Source organism: Mandrillus leucophaeus, unplaced genomic scaffold (assembly GCF_000951045.1).
Source record: "Mandrillus leucophaeus isolate KB7577 unplaced genomic scaffold, Mleu.le_1.0 Scaffold40, whole genome shotgun sequence".
NCBI classification, from domain to species: Eukaryota; Metazoa; Chordata; class Mammalia; order Primates; family Cercopithecidae; genus Mandrillus; species Mandrillus leucophaeus.
In genome coordinates this window covers 220951-236323 of record NW_012104254.1, presented here as the reverse complement: position 1 = coordinate 236323, position 15373 = coordinate 220951, and the positions used below count along the sequence as shown (strand labels likewise).

General features: G+C 40.3%; 1 protein-coding gene across 1 annotated transcript in view; it reads right to left on the bottom strand.

The window, feature by feature from the left end:
* Window positions 1-447: 447 nt before the first annotated feature.
* Window positions 448-15373, bottom strand: part of LOC105548088 (titin) — a 222251-nt gene continuing 207325 nt past the window's right edge. The window contains exons 259-271 of the mRNA XM_011991956.1: window positions 14527-14829; window positions 13841-14425; window positions 13405-13710; window positions 12999-13298; window positions 11798-12373; window positions 11394-11699; window positions 10438-11031; window positions 4705-10313; window positions 4424-4580; window positions 2995-3686; window positions 2740-2893; window positions 1910-2212; window positions 448-1773 (exon numbers count right to left, since the gene is read on the bottom strand). Coding sequence (XP_011847346.1) covers window positions 1475-1773; window positions 1910-2212; window positions 2740-2893; window positions 2995-3686; window positions 4424-4580; window positions 4705-10313; window positions 10438-11031; window positions 11394-11699; window positions 11798-12373; window positions 12999-13298; window positions 13405-13710; window positions 13841-14425; window positions 14527-14829 — 10184 coding nt within the window. The 3' untranslated portion in view covers window positions 448-1474. The remainder of the gene's footprint in view (window positions 1774-1909; window positions 2213-2739; window positions 2894-2994; window positions 3687-4423; window positions 4581-4704; window positions 10314-10437; window positions 11032-11393; window positions 11700-11797; window positions 12374-12998; window positions 13299-13404; window positions 13711-13840; window positions 14426-14526; window positions 14830-15373) is intronic.

Here is a 15373-nt window from a genome sequence, read left to right as displayed (position 1 = left end):
TGCACAACTGATCATTTTCCCTGAAATTGTCCTTTTCCGTTCACTATGCTCTTTGAGGGACTGTATCTATACCGTGTTAATCATCTTTGTATTGTTCCCTGTGGTGTTTAGCACAAAAGATTGTGAAATTGTAGATGGTCAAAATCCATCAAAGATATTGAATCACAGCTGATTCCGAGTTGAATCAGCTCTCCTAAAAATATTTTTCTTGATATATTTAGAAGATAAATTTTTGGGGATAAATATATCCATGAGAACTATATCTAGGCTTTTTAAACAAAATTGCTGAATACATCTAACACGATAATTTAAACATTTGCTTAAAAGAACTTATAGTATGGGCTGTTTTGAACTTGAGTTGCCTTATCTATCTATGATTGTTTTTGTGATACTTGAAGGTGCATACTTCCCCACCCCAGAATTTCACAGAAAACAACCAGCCACACATTTTGAGGTGCAGATAGCTTGCTTTATTTTGTTGTTACTATCTCAAGGAGGTCCAACAATTATAACTAACAATTGAATTTATACTTGCATGAAAAGAACTACATCAAATTGACATTTTGGGCAATTAGTAATATTGTTGTTTAAAATTTAACGACAGCTTTATTTTGTTGTTGTTCTTCAGTTTTTGCTGTGGCTCATTGCTTAGGTGCCCAGGTTTTTCAGGTGCAATTAAAATTTAGAACTACCACACAAAGGCATTGGCTGCACCCTGGGACCTCCAAGAGTTGGCACTGCTCTGGCATAGGAATACTTGAATAACTTGGTTAAATGAAGGGATGGCCAGGAGATGTTACTTTTCCAAGCTATTCAGGCACTCCTTATGTCAGAGACAGTGTAAAATGAGCGAACAAAGTGTTGGCCGTTACACTTTGCTCTGGTAATATTTGTCATGATAATTTTGTGTGACATCATCAGAGAAAATGTAAGACATTAAAGTGTTGCTTACAGGAGGGTAAATGCAAACATCACCAATGCCTTACATTTCTGATTCAATAGGTATTGGTGCACATATCAAGTGATGTGCACAGCATCATTCTCTTTTAGGTGGACAGGACATCTTCAGTGGGGAATTTCTCAACCCACTGAGGCATACTTAGACATCAACAGTATGTTGAGGCACAAAGATTGATTAAATGTTGAGCAGGGTATTCGTTCCATAAGAAACTTTCTCCTACCAACAGTTAGTTTCAAAAGTTACATTGTAAAATGTCATAAAATAAATGGTACAAAACTTTATAACCGTTAATCCGGCTATATACAGTATGTACATGTCATTAGCAAATGTATAATATTCTTAGGTCAACAATTATGAAAAGATTGAAATGAATATTTTTGAACTTTGACTCATTTAGGTTGATACAAAACTACTTTTTTTTTCTTTAAATATTTACAGATCAGAAAGATTAGTCCATGTGAAACGTTTGCAGAAAGTTAAGAATGAGTGTAGAGTATAAGGGCACAGGCCCTCTTAAATGGATCGAATATGTATATTCACAGTGGCAGAGTCAGATCCAAATTCATTCCCTAAACTCAGGGTATAAAGTCCACCATCTTGTTTCTGTACGTCCATGATGATCAGCGTTGTCAGGTCATCTGTGTTTTCAATGTGGAACCTCCCCTGTTGTTCTTGATTGTGAATTTTTCTTCCACCACAGGACCATGTTACTTCTGGGGTAGGCTCACCCGTGAAAGCACAGGCTACCGTTAGAACTTTGCCTTCATCAATGCTGATATCAGATGGAAGAGCTTCAATTTTAGGCGGAATTCCTTTATGGAACAATGACAAAAAAAGTCTTAGAATCACTGAAAAAAATAAAGATTTGCTTTCTACTGAATTGTGTGTACTAAAGACTACACCATGTTACTTGGCTTGTCTACCTCTACCGGTAATTTTATTGCTCACCTCTTATGCCTGCTTTAAGCATTTTACTAGTTGAACTTTCCAGTTGTGTCATACTAGATTTTCCCATAAAGCTGCTGGAACTCATTTCTACAAAGGACTCTTGCATGGAGGACATGCTTTGGGCAGACATGCTTGCAAATTTCATCTCAGTCATGCTGCTAGCACTGCTGCTGCTGAAACTGCTGAAGGAGGCCTCCTGCTTGGAGGCAGACATTTGGACTGACTGAGACGAGAAGCTTCCTTGCAAGCTTGTGTCACCACTTGTTCTCAATACTACCTCTCTGGAAGGTTCTTCAACTAGAGCTGTGGAGCATAGCAGATACACAGTGAACATCAATGACATCTGGTTAATTGGTGACATATGACGCTGACTTACAGAAATGGAAACTTCAACACACGCACAGCAGCATAACCCAAACAATTTGCTGTTGAAGCATAAGCAAATACATATATACATACATTTGTCAAGAGCTAGCTCAATGTCTCCAAAACATGAATCCTTATATTTCTATCATTACATTACATGCAGGTGCTAGGAATCACCAGGAAAAAAATGATTAGTCATATAGAAAGTAATTGACATATTGTGTGTCCTGAAAATAAATGTTACAGGGCAGTTGGTAGCTTTACTTTGAAATGTAATCTATCCAAGTTTCTGTGTAACTATAAAGAAAGTTTGACTGCAAGAATGAATTCACATCGGATGGCTGTCCCTCTTTCACATGGAATTTAATAAGGCTTCTTAGAGTTTTCTGTGCTTGAAAGAGAGGCAAAAAAAAAACATCTAAAGGCCTTAAGCATGTAAGGAAGAATGGTGAGGAGATACTTACGAAGGACCGTTAAGGAAGCTGTAGCTGAACACTGGCCACGGAAATTTTTGGCCTTAATTGTGTACTTTCCACTGTCGCTGACTGATGCATTTCGGATTTCAAGAGAGTATATGTTTCTGGAGCGACTTGTGCTGACATTTGAAGAAACAGAAATCTAAGACGAAGGAAAAAGAAAGGAAATGTTGAAGTTCTTTAGATGTGGAAGACATGGTATTTTAGTTTTTTCTTCAATAATATATTCATAATTAAACTTACTGGCAGGTTGTTTTTAAACCATTCGATTTCAGGGGATGGCTCGCCACTGATTTCACAAGTAAAGAGAACATTTTGTCCTTCATTAATATTTTGAGATCTAGGCTGGGAGATGAAGGCTGGAGCATCTGAGAGTTCTTTGCTCAGCATCAAATCATATTGACACTTGATAATTCCTTCCTTGGTTTTGCCTATGCAGGTGAGGATTCCTTCATCTCTGTGACTAGCTTGCTTGATGGTGAGGGTCTGATCGCTGCCTGAGACACCATATCGGTACTCCTCAGAGTTGGTAAGCTCTATGCCATTCAGTACCCATTTCACATCAGTGGCACCAGCAATGTTGGCTTTTAAAACCACTCTTTGACCTTCATTTATGCTCATCTGAGTAGAAAATGCTTTAATCTCAGCATGAGTTCTGATTTCTTCTGATGCCTGTGATGTTTTAGTGATTTCCTCATGGACAATGGATTTTTCCAGGGAGGTTGCTGCTGATTTCTTGACTTCTTCGGAAATCAAAACCTTTGAAGCTTCCTCTTTGAGGGCTAACTTTTCTTGAGATTTTGCCTCTGACATCTTAATTTCTTCAGACATTAGGGCTTTTTGGGAAGTTTCCTCTTGGACAACAGCTTTCTTCTGAGATGTAATTTCAGAAGTCTTTTGTGTAGAGACTTTCTGTGCCTCAGTATCTTTTACAGCTAAAAAAGAAACCTCTGTAAGGCAAACTTAATTAGAAAGAGACCCCCACCTTTTACTCTTCTAGATTCTGCATGTGAAAAACATACAAAGAAAAAAGTCAACTTCATGCAGTGTAGGTAATACCTAATACTTTCTCAGTTACACTTTTGGAAAATTGTCATGTGTGACTTTTGAAATCAGTGTAATGAGTCCTTAAACTAAACTGAACCAAAGATGATTCCTATGACTTAAGGAAAAAAGTCTTGAAAAGAATAGTCAAAGGATTTAGGAGATAAGTGGATTTGGGAGATTTTGAGTAACCAAAACATTAAATTATCTTTCAGAAGATTGAAATGAAAGCAAACTAATTTTAATTGGTAAAACAGAAATAGTTCTTTAATTAACTTTGTACTGCTTTGGAAAATTAGCAACTGTGAAGGTTTAGGCAAGCAGTGCCATTTTGTATATTCACTGACTTTATTCTTAAATATTCCTGGGAGCAGGGGCTGACACTATAGAATCTTATATAATACCATATATAATAAGGTACTTAATAACTGCTTTTTATGCTCATAGAAAAGCATATGCTAACTTCAAATGTGTGTTTCTACTTTGGTGTACAAATTGCATTCTGGAATTAGGAAAATAATTTTATTTTAATACTTTCTTGTATGTGTATATAAGGGGGGATGTTTGAAAATATTTCCCTAATATTATCTTCTGAAAAAATGTGGGTAAAAACAAAAGTCCAACCTACCTTTTATTGTTAATTTGCAGCTAGAGGACACAGATCCAGCTGAATTTTTTACCGTACAAGTATAAAGTCCACTGTCAGAAGTATCAGTCTTGTGAATTTCTAAGAGGAACCCTCCCTTGTCTTCAGAGAGTTTATATTTACCTCCTTGTGTAATAGCCTGTAGAATGCAAATGATTTGCGCTTTAAAAAGTGATTTCATTTTAAGTGTTTTTTGGGAAGCTGAATTTAGAAGATAAAATATTTTAGAAGATAAAAGTAAGAGACATTTAAGAACTGGTTACCTTTCCATCTTTTGTCCAGATGACAGTTGGCCGGGGTTCTCCAGTAGCCTTAACTGCAAATTTAGCAACACTGTCTGAAGAAACAGTTGTATCATGCAACCCAGTAACAATTACTGGTTTTGAGGAAATTGGTTCAGGAGCTTTTGGTTCAGTTTTTCTGGTTTCTGTTGACTCAGTGGTTTTCTGATCTGATTTCTTAGTTTCTGATATTTTTGATACCTTCTCATGGATACTCTTAAAGGCTTGCCCCATAAATTGGAAGTTGGTTTTAGATGTTCCACCTTCACCAGAAATCTCACAAACATATTCTCCTTGATCAGATTCAGTGAGGTTATGGATTTTGAGCTCATAGGTACCATCTGCTGAATAATGAAACTGGAAATGCCCATTTTCCTTCAGTTTCTTGCCATCTTTATACCAGGTGACCTCTTTTACACTTAATACACTGCTTTCAACCACACAGGTCAGCTTTGCAATCTCTTTAGAAGCTTCTGCTTTCAGGAACTGAGTAATCTTTGGTGGGGCAGAGACTGGGAGGTGCTGAACTTTCTCTGTTGATGTTGTTTTTGTCTCTGTGGGTGATATGGCTTTGGGGTGAGAAGGTTCTGGAGATTTCACTCGTTTTGGAGATTTAACTGCTTCTGGGGATTTCACCCGAGGCTCTGGGGATTTGACTCTTGGTGGTGATGTCACAGCCTTTTCAGTTACCCTGGCCTTTTGAACAGTCAGAGTGAACTCTGCTTCTTGTTTCCCTTCACTGTTTTCTACTACCACGCTGTAATTGCCATCATCGGAAGCCTGAACTGAAGAGATCTCAAAGGTTGATTTGTACTTTGTGGTGGTCACTTGGTGGCGGGCAGAAGTACTTAGCACTTGTCCTTTACGCAGCCAGGTCACAGTTGGTACCGGCTCACCATCGGTGTCACAAGAAAACCTTGCAGACTCGCCCTCGTAGACAGTCATGGACCGTGGCTTTGTTAGAATCCTTGCCGCCAAAGTTGTCTTGATCTTTCTGGTTGTGGATTTTTCTTCCAGCGACTTTTCTTCTAATGCAGCACTTTTCATTTCTGCAGATGCATAGTGTTCATATGAGGAGAGACTTTCCCTTGTCTCTGTCATCTGTGATTTCACTTCCCTGACAGAAGACGAAGCTTCCATCTCAGATGTTTTCTTAAATGATGAAACAGCATACGCCTCTGTTCTTGTCAGCTCAGGGAAAACAGATCTGGGGACCTCTTCATCTCTGCGCCTGGAAGCATAAGTGGTATAATCCCCTCCTGTTACGTCCAATGTTGCATAGTCAGAAGCTTCGCCCTTGTAGTTGGTGCACACAGCACGGTAGGTTCCACTGTCATCAATATGACAGTCCAGAATTTCCAGGGTCAGAACTCCACTCATATTGGTGTAATGAATCTTACTGCTTTCTTGGAGTTCCACACCATTGTGGTACCATTTAACCTCAGCAGTTGGCTTAGACTGAACATTTAAAATAAAACGTGTATTTTGGCCACATGGTACCCTGTGTGAGCGCATTCTCAATGTGATTCGAGGGGCATGGTCCAGTGTGAAAGGCTGCTGACTCAAAACTTCATACTTCCTTTCTGATGTCTTCTGAGTTTTTAAAGCAGCTTTCATGGACTCATACCTGGAAAAGATATCAAATCTTGCAGACCTCTCAAATCTCGAGAGTGATCTCTCACTAGACACAGGGCTGGGGGATCGTGGGCGAGTTCTTTCTGGAGTAGGTGACCTTCTTTCTGTGTCATCTTCGTATTCCTCAGCCGGTCGTGGATGTGACCGGATCAGCTCAGACACCGGCCTCATTAACTCAATATAAGTTGGAGACAGGGAGCGCCGTCGTCTCAGTAGTCTAGATGCGGATGAGGATGATTCTCTTTGAGCACGTTTTGAGATTTCGTATTCTTCCTCAATTTCTGTTATTTCTGTCACTTCTCTTTGTCGCCTTGATTTCTTTCTAGACTTTTCCTCCTTTGACATGTAGTCAAGTTCGCTTTTGTATTCTGAGAGACGCTGGGCGGTCGTAACTGGGCGAAGCAACTCTTCATCCTCCTTCTCAGCCATGATTCTTTGCCGTTGCTTTGGCTGTCTGTACGCAGCCTGGGCATGCCGTTCCCTCAGTTCTGCATAACTTGTACTAGCTTCAGCCTTCGTTGGGATGTGATAGGTTGAATACCTGAAGTCTTTTCTTGTTTCCTCCACCTTGACATGAGCTTGTGGTGAAGAGTAACGTAGGCTAGAAAGCTCAAAGCGTGGAGGGCTTCGGCTTGGGGGTGAAGCTGAAAAACCTAATTCAAGCTCTTCTTCAAGACGCAGCCTCTCTTCCTCTGTTCTTTTCATTGCTAAGTAGTCATCAATGGGGAGGAGTAATTCTTCATCAGAGATGTCTCCAAGAGAACGTCTTCTAGGTCGGTAGTAAAAGTAATAATCAGGAGAAGGTGTACGCCGGCGGGCTGGTCTCACTATCTCAAGATCATCTTGGGACAGTTTAGGAATACGCCATTTAGGTCTGTATTGATCCGTAATGCGTGGAAGAGGCATCACATAGAACTGTTCCCATCTTGAAAGGCGGATGCGCTTGGGTCGTTTCTGTACAACTCTGTCAAGTTTCCCAGGCATTTCATACTGATCACGTATCTTTTTATACCACTTCATGTCAGACATGGGCACGAACTGCTTGATGCGTTGGTCTTCTTCTATGGTAGTCTGCTTGTACTTGCGTGGCTCTGGTACATCATAAGGCATCCGGAGTTTTCTCTCCTCTTTCTTTTCTTCTGTCTCAAGTCTGAATTCCCCTTTTACAGTCTTGGTGCTTACAGCTGGTTTGTAAAGGATGGAAGCTTCTCTCAGAGCCTCTTTAGCTACCTGTGTCAGTGGCACACTTTCAGTTCCAGAAAGAATTTCAGCCATTCTGAGGGTTTTGTCAATTTGTTTTTGTACGTGTCGCTCATGCTCCTCCCTACTCTTGAATTCCTGTTTCTTGTACCTCAGGCGTTCCACTTGTAGGTGAGCCTGGCAGCTGGTGGACCCAGCTGTGTTAGTGGCTGTGACTCTATAATAACCTGTGTCTTCAGGCAAAGTGTCCCTGATGTGCAGAGCGTAATAATCCAAGCCTTCATGGATAATTTCAATGTTAGGTCCAAGGGACAGTGGCTGACCATCTTTCTCCCATTTTAATGTTGGTGGGGGGATGCCAGACACTCTGATCTCAAAGCAGACACTTTGGCCTTCTTGGCATTCTGCATTTGCCAGTAACCTTTTGAACATGGGTCTTAAGGTACTGTCTGATGGAGGTGGGTGTAGGGTTACCGTCAGCTTTGCTTTACAGCTGTCTTCACCGTATTTGTTCCTTGCCACAACAGTATATTCAGCGTCATCATCTGTAGTGACACTGTTGATTGTTAATTGGTAAAGACCCTTGTCTGACTCAAATGTGTACTTCTTGTCATCGTCACCTGGTTTGATTTTCTGACCTGATTTATACCATGTTACACGAGGCTCTGGGTGGACAGTTATAGTTACTCCAAACCGGACATTTTCACCTACATAAGCTGTCCTGTTATAGAGAGGCAGGGTAAATTCTGGTGGCCTTTCCAGGAGTCTCATTGTATCTGTTCTGCGCTTAATTTTCTTCATGGTTCTACGGCAGTAATAATCGTAGACTTCTCTCACACCTTTAACAAATAACTCTGCATAAGAACTGTCTTCACCGTAGTCATTGACTACTTTGCATCGGTAGGTACCATCATCAAATTTGGTAATGTCTTTGACATAGAGGATGGCCACTCCATCTTCATAGGTGATTTCATATTTTTCACTGTTCTCCAGCTGTCGGACGCCAAAGTACCAAGTCACTTGGGTAGACTGATCATAATTTTCAATTCTGCATACATATTTGACATGTCCTCCTTCTTCACCAACTGCATGCATTATCTGCCCAGAAACTGGGCCAATTTCAATGGATGCTACTTTAACTTTAGCAACACTCACTCCCCTCTGAGATCGAATTGCACCACCACAGGAGATCCGGGCTGCTGACACAACCATGTTGAGGTCTTTCTTGATCAGGGTGTGGTAATAACGCCGGTGTTTTAATGTTCTGATAACTTTAGTACTGACTCTTTCTATCTTCTGCTTCAACCATGGGTGCTGGAGAGCCTCTGATGCTGTCATGCGAGATTTTCTCTCTTTCACTAACAACCGGTCAACAAAATCCATGGCTTCAAGGCTGATCTCTTTGAATGCTTCTTCATCGAAAGTATATTCAGCATTCATGATATTTTCAATGATCTGTTGGTTAGTTTCAGCCAGGAATGGGTTGATACCACTCAATAGCACATATACCAGTGTTCCAAGTGACCACATGTCTGTGGCTGTGCTGACAACATCATGCTGGTGGACTTCAGGTGCATAGTATTCTGGGGCAGTGAATAGAAGCCTGAAGTTGTCCCCTGGTTTCAGCTGACGGGCTTGACCAAATTCTATTATTTTAATGGTAGAGCTTCTTCTGGTTTGGTAAATGATATTTTCTGGTCTAATGTCAAAGTGTCCAATATTATGACTGTGTAAGAACTGAAGTGCTTCACAGACCTGGTGAACATAACTTACAATTTCTCTTTCATTAAGTTCAAAAGCACTTGTGTTAATGCGCTCAAATATGTCAAGTCCTGATATAAACTCAAAGATCATAACTAATTCTTCCATGCTTTCAAATGATTCATGGAGGTATAAGATGTTTCTATGCCTAGCAATATTCAGAATGGAAATTTCCTTCTTTACCAAAACCTGATCAGTCCCTTTGACTTTAACAAATTTGGCCATGTATGTCTTCTTTGAGGATGTTTCAACACAACGGTGGACAATTCCAAACTCACCACGCCCAAGATCTTCAGCAATCATATATTTCTCATAGAGTTCCTTGGTTGAAGAGTGAGATGCTTTAGTCATGGAGACTTCCCTGGTTTCATCTACCTCTTCATCATAGTTCATAGCTCTGGTCTTATCTTCTTTGGTTATGGTTGGTTCTGAAGGCTCAGAAGGCTTGCTCAGACCAAATTTATTTTCAGCTATTACCCGGAACTGGTAACTTGTTTTTCCAAATAAGTTGATCACAGTATAACGTGTTTCTCGGGCTTGTCCTACACGAAGCCATCTTTCTGCAGTAGTTGCACATTTTTCAACAATGTAGTTGGTGATTTTGCTGCCACCATCAGAGGCCGGCTCAGTCCATGTTAAGTTGACAGAATCTCGTGAGACATCACTAACTTTGACTCCTCTGGGTGGGTCAGGAACATCAGCCACATCCAGTTCAACTGTCTTCTGATCAATTCCAAATCTGTTTTTAGCACAGACCACATAGAAACCAGCATCTTTTCTCTCTACCCCATTGGGGAAAACAAGTGATGTGAAGGATCTTGTGACAATAACTTGGTAGTGGCCATTATTGTCAATGAGATCTTGTCCTTTCTGCCAGGTGATCACAGGATCTGGTTTGCCACTGAAAGGAATCTTGATGCTGACCACTTCACCTCGGAGAGCATGAACTGCTCCCATGCCTTCAAGAGTTTTAGGTAAGTGTATCTTAGCTGGAACTGTATCAGAAAAAAATAAGAATATAATTTAGCAACACCTAACAATATCTGTTTAAGTGCAATAACCTGCACCCCCCAAGTTAATAACTCATTTAGCCTCAAATTGATGATAATATATTTTTACCTTCCACTTCCAGGGAGGCAGTGCCAGACACAGATCCCCCTTGGTTGGTAGCTCTGACTTGGTAAACTGTGGCATCATCATCTGTGACACTTGCAATGATGAGCTGGTGATAGCCACCCTTAAATTCTTGAATCCTATATTTTAATCCATCTGCAATGATTTCTTTGCCTTGTCTGTACCATTTCACGATAGGTTTTGGATGACCAGTCACTTTGCAGACCAAAGTAGCATTGCTCTGATATCTGACATTTAGATTTCTCAGTTCCTCTTTAAAGTGTGGTGCCTGAATTGGAACATCAGATTTGGGAGTGATGGGTTCTGATATTTCACTCCATTCACTTTCCCCACCTAGGTTTTCACATTTCACACGGAACTCATATTCAAGACCTTCAATAAGGTTTTTCACCGAAAAGACAGTTTCTCGAATTTCTTCTGTTGTCACAGAAATCCATTTATTCTGCTTCTTCTCGCGCTTCTCAAGGTAGTAATTTCTAATCTTTGCACCTCCATCACTGACAGGTGGCTTCCAAGCCACAACACAAGAATCTTTTGTGACAGCAGTAATAGTTGGTTTGCCAGGAGCACCTGGCTTTTCTATTAAAAAAAACAAAAGATTTAAGTCATGAGATGAAACAGGCAGCTTTATTAAAGCTTATTTATTTAAGAAAAGAATGTTATGAGTGCAAAATTTTATTTAAAAATAGCTATTCCAGAAAAATGAAATTGGTTACTTTATACTAAGACATATCAAAAACCAAAGTTGTATTTTTAAAAAGGGGTTAGGATATATATTTCTCCTTTTAGATATGCAAACATTCAATTAAAATGAAAGTAAAGGCACTTGTACTTTATCTGAATCTTTGCTATTTCCTTTCAAAATTTCTTTCTGTTTAAAAGAATTTCATGCAAAGATGGAACTTTACCATAGGAAGATATGGAAATCAGGTTGTACTCACCAAATGGACTCTTAATGATCACAACTGAGGACACTTCTAGAGGTTCACTGATGCCGAAAGTGTTCTGAGCTGAAACCCGGAAGTAATAGCCAGCATTTTCTGTGAGGTTCACAATTCTACAGGTTGTCACTGAGATGGCTGAAGACACCAATTGCCATTCAGCCCCCTCCTTGGCCTCACATTTTTCCACCACATAGTTGGTGATCCAGGAGCCTCCATCATCTGCGGGTGGTTTCCAGCTGATCACTGCAGAGTTCTTCAGTAGAGCTTCGATCACAATTGGTCCTGTAGGTTTGTCTGGTTTATCTGTTGGGGGAAAATACAATTGTAGTGATTTTCATAGTGTGTTTTTGAGATTTTTTTTTCTTTAAAAATAAAAAGCACTGAAAATAAAAATAAAATACCTTGTATTTCCACATCAAGGATGGCATCAACTGTTCCGAAAACATTGCTGAGCTGGACTTTGTATTTCCCAGCATGAGTCTTACGTTGGACGTTCTTCATGACAAGATGAGTATAGTGCTCAGTGTTTTCAATAGTAATGTTTTCTGAGTTTTGCAAAAGTTTCTGACCATGGAACCAAGTCATGGCAGGTACTGGACGACCAATGTACATAACATGAAGCCGAAGTGTAGAACCTACAGCTCCATAATATTTCTCTTTCAGTGGGTAACCAGGATGGAACTGTGGTGTTGCTTGCAGGAGAAGCTTACTACTGGTTTCTACTTCTCCAACCTCATTGGTGGCTATGCAGGTATAAACACCTTCATCTTCCTGTTCCTCTGTCATTACTGTAAGAATGTGTGTGCGTCCATCTGAAGACATTTTGTATTTCCGGCTTTGTATGAGCTCTTTACCAAATCTGTACCATTTAATGTCAGGAAGAGGCCTTCCAACAATCTGGCATGAGAGTTGAGCAGCTTCACCCAATTTGGTGGTAACATCCTTCATTTCTTTGCGTATTCCTGGGGCCTCTCCAGCTGAACGATATGAAAGATAATATTAAGTGATTGTTACTACTCAATCTGTAATCCTTTGTCCTTGTACATCAGGAATGAATTTACCTTATTTACTAACACATACCATGATTTACATATTAGCCTAATTCTTAAAAACTCTTTGAAGTGATTTTCTTAGGATCATATGGTAAATAGGGATTCAGTGAGCACATTGTCACATTTTCTGTAGAATGACTTTTTCCCTTTATGATTGGAAGGGAATTAATAATGTATAGGCTTTTAAGGGACTATAAATTCTCTCTATAATTCTGTAGTATTCTTGCCCTTACTTAGGTTCATTGAAGTGGCATACAATTGTTGACCTTTCAAATCTTGTTGGGAAATATTTTAAAAAAGAAACCATTGCATTAGAGGGAATTGCTCAAGGAAAGTGCTCAGTTCACTGCATCTAACATCTCCTGCTGAAGTTATGTGCTTGGAATGGTTTCCTATAGAACTTATCATATTTCCTGTGTGTGCACTTGCTTTTCTTTCTAAACACTTGCTCTCCAATAAAGCTTTCCAGGGTTCTACTTAGTATAGAGGGGGAATTAGCCTTAATTTGTTTAGTTTGTAAATCATAAGTAGAGAACCAAAGGCTACTTACATGTGAGTTTAGTCTTTATAGACATAGCAGTCCTTCGAGGTCTGCTCAGCCCAGTCTCATTCTCAGCAAAAACCCTGAATTCATATTCAGTAGCTTCCAGCAAACCCCCTATTGTGAATTGCTTGTCCTTAATACGTTCCTTACTGCTCTTCTTCCAGGCACTGTCTCCAGACTGTCTATATTCAACCCAATATCCAAGAATTTCTTTGCCACCATCACATTCAGGTTTCTCCCACTGTAGAGTGACACTATCTTTGGATATTGAAAGAATCTCAAGTTCTCCTGGTTGGCTTGGTTTATCTGAAATATTGTAAAATAATGAAAAGGGAATCAGCTTTACTGGTGAAATAAAAGGACCAAACATGGCTTGCTTCTTTAATTTAACCCCTTCTTCTGAATTCCTTACCAAATGGATCTTTGCAAACAACTGGTTCAGAAGCAGGGCTGGTCTCACTTAGGCCAACATCATTCTGTGCAATGATTCGGAACTGATACTCAGCATCGGGAACAAGCCCCGTGACAGTGTACATTGTGGTAGTGATCTGAGTCTTGTTGTGTCTGACCCACTTGTCAGTGGATGTCTCTTTGCGTTCAATGTAGTAGCCTGTGACTCGAGAACCACCATCATCTTTGGGCCGGGACCAGGACAAGCTAACAGAACTCTTGGTTACATCGAGTACTTCCGGAGGATTGCTTGGAGGTTCTGGAGGATCTATAAATATAAGTAGAAAGCACACATGTATTAGAGTACAGTCCCAAGTCTTATAAGCCGATGATTTTCATTTAAAAACAGAAAAGTGCTGAAATAATGTTTATAATTTTGTGGTTGAAAGGACACTTACTCAGTGGTGTTTTTGGTATGACTGGTTCCTCAGATTTCAAGGGCTTGCTTATGCCAAACTGGTTTTCTGCTGAAACACGGAAATGGTATTCTACATTCTCTTTAAGGCCTTTTACCACCAGAGATGTACCTCGGACTCTAGAATCAATGGTATACCAGGCGGCTTTAGGCACTTCTCGTCTCTCGAGGATGTAACCTAAGATGTCAGCACCACCATCATCAGCAGGAGGTCTCCAGCTGACCCTCACAGAGCGGGCTTGGATGTCATCATATTCCAGTGGCCCTTCCGGACTGTTGGGACTTCCTATCACCCTGACCTTGATGTAGACAGCCTTCTTGCCACATTTATTTTCCAGAACCAGGTCGTAAGTGCCAGAATCACCCCTGTCTGCTTCTTTGATCACAAGCTCAGTGTGTGTTTCAGATGTTGCAATCATGGCACGCTTACTAATATCCTGGCCTTCCTTGGTCCATTTACATATTGGGAATGGTTTTCCTTTGATTGGTATGGTAAGTCTGATGACTCCACCTTGCCTTACAAAGATACCTTCCTGGTATCTTTCATCAAGTTCATAATCAGGATATTCTGGAAAAAAGAGTAGGGTTTCAATTTAGCATTTGTGGTAGGGGGAGTAAGAAATAAGTCTATGGCAATTATTGCAGAAAGTAAATGATCATATGTCTCACCAAGCATTTCAGTGACTTTGACTGTTCCTGGTACCTCAGCAGGCTCGCCAGGTCCACCAGCATTACAAGCTAGGATGCGGAACCTGTATTCCGCACCCTGAGGTAGGTGTGTTAGAGTATACTCTCGAATCTTGGTTGGAGTGGTGTTACACTTGGTCCATTCATGTTGATCTACTTTTTGCATTTCAATCAAGTAGCCTGTGACTTTAGATCCTCCTTCATCTTCTGGAACGCTCCAGGCCAGGGAAACTGATGTCCTTGTTGTATCAGTAACTCTTGGGTTTTGTGGCTTTCCTGGAGGAGCTGGGAATAAGAATAAGACAATATACTGGTTAAAGTTGCCGCGAAGTTGAAAATTAGCTCTGCCACCTAACAAATTCAATGGGTTGTTGAAACAGGGACTGTTAACATTAGCCTGTTTTTTTGTCCTGTGAAAATTTTATTTATGGCCGGGTGTGGTGGTTCATGCCTATAATCACAGCACTTTGGGAGGCCGAGGTAGGCAGGTACTTGAGGTCAGGAGTTCAAGACCAGCCTGGCCAACATGGTGAAACCCCGTCTCTACTAAAAATATAAAAATTAGCCATGTGTGGTGGCAGACATCTGTAATCCCAGCTACTCAGAAGGCTGAGGCAGAAGAATTGCTTGAACCTGAGAGGCAGAGGTTGCAGTAAGCCAAGATCATGCCACTGCACTCCAGCCTGGGCGACAGAGTGAGACTGTCTCAAAAAAAAAAAAAAGAAAAAGAAAATTTTATTCATTTTATCAGTTAAAAATACTTAACATTTTTTCACTTTCCTTTCTCTTAAATGTGCTTCATTTTTAATCACTATTATTATCTTACATT